Genomic DNA, 4,218 nt, shown 5'->3' with positions numbered 1-4,218 from the left:
AAAGAGTGTTTTTTTACAACTTCTGTTTATATTATAATAGTCAAAGATGTAAATCAACAGTAGGTACAGAGGAACAGATAGGAGCACCTCATAGATTTCATCTGTTTTTCTTTAAATTATTTTAATTTATTCATCAGTTCACTCTGTGCTTAAGACTAAAGCAACAAAACATCCTCTGGATTTGCAAGTGCAGCTGACTATGGGGTTTGGGGTTTTTTGTTGAGTTATACTTGATGAGAATGTATTTCATTTAATCGCATTAACTGCTAGGTTGGAGGGGAGGGACAAAACTTGTCAAGTAATATTAATGTTGCTAAATAAAAACATGCTAAATGCTTCCTTTTTATTATTCTTGTTGTAATTTTGTTCCTTATTATTTCTATACCGTGGTGTTATTTGTAAATGACTGCAAGTATTTGGTAAGTCAGCATTGTTTCTGGTTGATTGGAAATGTTACTTAAGACAGCAGTTTATTTCCTGCTCCAGGTAGTGCTTTATGTAAAAGAGGAAATGAAAAGAAATGAGCTGCCAGAGCCAGCAGTGATCGGTCTCCTGTGGACCTGTGTCATGAATGCTGTGGAATGGAACAAGAAAGAAGAGCTGGTTGCAGAGCAAGCCCTCAAACATCTAAAGGTGCGTGCATGGGTGAAGGGGGGAAGGGCTGCTGTGAATTAACAGCATACATTCTGCAGCTGTCAAGTTTTTACCTGTTTAAATCCAGGAGATTTAGAGTTTTGAGGGCTGACACTGAGCACACCAAGCATTGTGTATAGTCCCTTCTCCTTTAGTCAAATGAATGCAAAATTGAAGTAGTTCAGATTGTTGAATGTCCTGAGGCATACAGTGCAGAGAACCAGGGCAAACGGAGGTGGTCACAGCCCGAGCACCTCTGCGTTGTGCTTTCTCAGCGTGCCGGATCCTGAGAGGCTCCTTGCCTTGGAGACAATGCTAAGCAAATGCTGAGACTCAGCTCTGCTCAGACATGACTAGAAGGCCTGCAGGAACTGCCTTTGCAATGTCTTTGCCAGAAGCAAAGAAGTTTTGGGACCATGGTGAGGTGGCACCTGTGCTGGCTTTGCACAGAGCTGGTTAGATCCAAGCAGGACTGCTGAGCTCAGAATCTGTGAAATGGTTGTTGCCGATGTTGACTGTGGGAGCTGGATACTCAGTGACTTGTCAGCTAATAAGCCAGGAGCTGGCTTGAGAGCATGAGCACTGTATAGTGTGTTTACTCTCTGATTCAGGTACTGTCCTGGTGGATGAGAGAACTGAATGCATAGAAAGACGGGGTGTAATTTGCTAAGTGATGACAGATTGCAGTATCACAATTGTATGTTGGTACAAAAACTCTTATGACCTTGGAGTGGAAAAAAACCTCAAAACCTAAAAAAAAAAAGCAGAGGTGTCGGAGTCATTGCTATGGTTGGTATTCCTCATCTAAGTCTGAAGGAATTGTGCAGTGCAAGACACCTGAACTGAGAACAGAGGCAGAGAGGCTTTTCAGCAGAATTAGTCCTTTTAAGCTAGTAAACCATGAGCAAAAGAATACTCAGTCATAGCCAGGGCTGCAAAGATTTGTCCTAGGACAGAAGTAATCTGTACTGTATTCTTAATGGTAAAATAGATCTTAAGCTTGATCTGAATTCCTTTCTTCTTCATATTGGATGCCTCTCCATACTTGGGAGTTCCCACGTTGGTTTAGCTCCTACTGCTTCTGTCCTTTCATCTGAATTTGGTTTCCCAATCAGTCATCCTAGAAATGTAGTCGCTTGGGATCTAGTGTAGTCTTTGATGGTAAAATTGAATGCCTTGAAGTCTTCTCAAGTGACCCAAATAGCAGTAGGAAGACAAGATAGTTTCCAGAAGGAGGAGAGACATTGTTTTTCTTGTTCTTTTGATGTAAAAATTGATCATATCTCTTCGAGTTGTAACAGAGTATCCATTGAGATTTATTGTCTAGTACTGCAGGGCAAATTAACAAACACTTTTTGGAATATTTGAACATTGGGAAAAGGAAACATAGCTGGCTTTGTACAAATATTGTTGACTGGATGCTTAGTCCTATGCATCTCACTGACCCAAGCCATCAGCTATGTATGCAACCCCACTAAATTAGGTAAGGCATCTTGCCTATATGATAGGCATCTTTCTAGCCACATCCACTGTCTAAAAACAGAGGACGAATTTGTATGGGGTATTTACTATTTGCACTTACAGGAAAGATTTTAACAGAAGCAATAGAAATAGAAATTTAGACTTTCCTAGCTGCTTCTTTACATTTCAGTGTTCAAAAATGAACAGCATTTGTTTCACATCCTTCCTCTATGGATAGGTAGAGACAGATCTTGGATTCCTCTCTTTGGGCTTTTAGCTGACCCAATGTGTGAGCCAACTGCAGAAATCAGATTAACGCTGTTAGCGTGACACAGAGCCTAGTTCCTGTGCCCTCCTGTGTGTCGATATGCCCTGAAACAGTCATGGAGTTGTTTTGCCCTGGTGGCGTGAGTCAGGATGCGTATAAATACATACTTGACATGGGACATGCCAGGTGGTGGGATTTATTCTTGTATGGCTGTACCTGACAGATAACTTTCACAAAGCACAGTTCCCAAAGCTTTGACATCTGGGTACCAGTCTCTTGAATTTATTAGATTTCTTTTAGTAAGCTATATACGAGGGACCCCTGAAGAGACATGTCAAGGCACAGAATAGTGACCTAGTTTACAGTTCTTAACAAGCTTTACTGGATGGGTGGCTTCCTAATGGAGGTGGTGGGCAGCCATGAACCAGTAAATGCTACTGTGTGCCATCCGCATGGCAGGACTGGCAGGAGCTGGACTCAGGAGGAGACAGGGCAAGCTGTTAAACCCTGAATCTTACAGGATAAGCTTTTCATCATCCCAGTAACCTCACTATGACACCGGGGCTTTGCCCCTAGGCCACCTCCAGTGCAGAGAATAGACATTCCCCGTGGGTGGGGAGAGTCTTCCAGACAATTCGCACTGCAGGCAAGGCTGTGGTGTGAGCTTCATGACGCTGCAGCTGCTGATCCGCTGCTACCTAACCTGAGGCAAATGGAAAATAATGCCACTGAGCTCAGCCAGCAGTGAGAGGAAGCTAATTTTATGGTTCCTTAGTCAGACAGACACTTGTGAAACTTACAATTGCAAGTCTGTACCAGTTGAGGAGTGAGAGAGGAATGTGAAGGGAGTCAGTCAGACGTGGCAAAATGAAAGTATCTTACTTCTAAAGTGAAAAGATAGGATTTATTTTATAAATTCCTTAACACTTATAGACAGTAGCACTTCACAAATCTGGGGATGGGAGAGGATTCTGCTGATGCTGTTAAATAAATGAACTGCAATGTATATTGCCCTGCTTCCTGCAACGTGCCCAGATACCAGCTGGATGCTTCAAGGGGCAAAAGGGTAAAAAGAGGGAGTCTTGTTACCCAAAGTCTGCACAAGCTTTGCACTGCTTTTACCAAAACATTAACGTTGTTTCTAAAGATGTGGCTATACCTGCCAGGAGTGGAAAAACTCAACCTCTGGTGTTAGCTACATCTAGTAATTTCTCATAGTTACTTTGTAAGAAAGTTTCTTTCAAGAGTAGTAATACTGTCTGCCTGTCTAGCTGCTCTTGTTACAGTTGCTGTGTGATTTCTTGCTTTCTCTGTCTTTAAATTAATAGCTGATAATTACTTTGCAAAAGACATTCTGGACCAACTTTTCATATTTTAGTCAATTTTCATGTGTTTTAATAGTTGGGTTTTTTTTTCCCCGTGGATCATGTTGAGTAAAACCCTCAGGATTTAGCCCCTTGTAAATAAGTCCTGAAGTGTATGTACTTCTGAACGTGTCCATCAGTGCTGCTAGTGATGAGTGGTTTGTTACCTGACCGCATCCATCAGCAGCCCTGGTTGCATAGACCAGAACTCTGCCATATCAGGCCACTGCAAATCCAGCTGAAAAATGCCGAACTGAAAGTGTTACTGAAAACGATGAAGAAAGGCTGAGCTGAGCAGTGCAAGAACAATTTAAATAGTAACCTTAATGTATATTTGGCCAGGGGCTCTGAAGATTAAGGGTAATTAATCTTCCTTAAGCTCTGAAAAATGCTATCAATATTACCTTACATTTAAGATTGCAGTCTTAGCTAGACTCACTACAAGCTAAGAGGAAAGGAAATTGGAGAAGTATGGATATAAACACTGTAGTT

General features: G+C 41.7%; 1 protein-coding gene across 1 annotated transcript in view; it reads left to right on the top strand.

Moving 5' to 3' along the window:
• Positions 1 to 4,218, top strand: part of BZW2 (basic leucine zipper and W2 domains 2) — a 37,564-nt gene that overhangs the window by 23,715 nt on the left and 9,631 nt on the right. Inside the window, exons 7-8 of the mRNA XM_009326089.1 lie at positions 1 to 7; positions 487 to 633. The exon at positions 1 to 7 is cut by the window's left edge and continues 182 nt beyond it. Coding sequence (XP_009324364.1) covers positions 1 to 7; positions 487 to 633 — 154 coding nt within the window. The remainder of the gene's footprint in view (positions 8 to 486; positions 634 to 4,218) is intronic.

This window comes from Pygoscelis adeliae, unplaced genomic scaffold (assembly GCF_000699105.1).
Source record: "Pygoscelis adeliae isolate BGI_AS28 unplaced genomic scaffold, ASM69910v1 Scaffold15, whole genome shotgun sequence".
Classification (NCBI taxonomy): domain Eukaryota; kingdom Metazoa; phylum Chordata; class Aves; order Sphenisciformes; family Spheniscidae; genus Pygoscelis; species Pygoscelis adeliae.
Note: the sequence above shows the minus strand (reverse complement) of the source record. Positions and strands in the feature narration are given on the sequence as shown.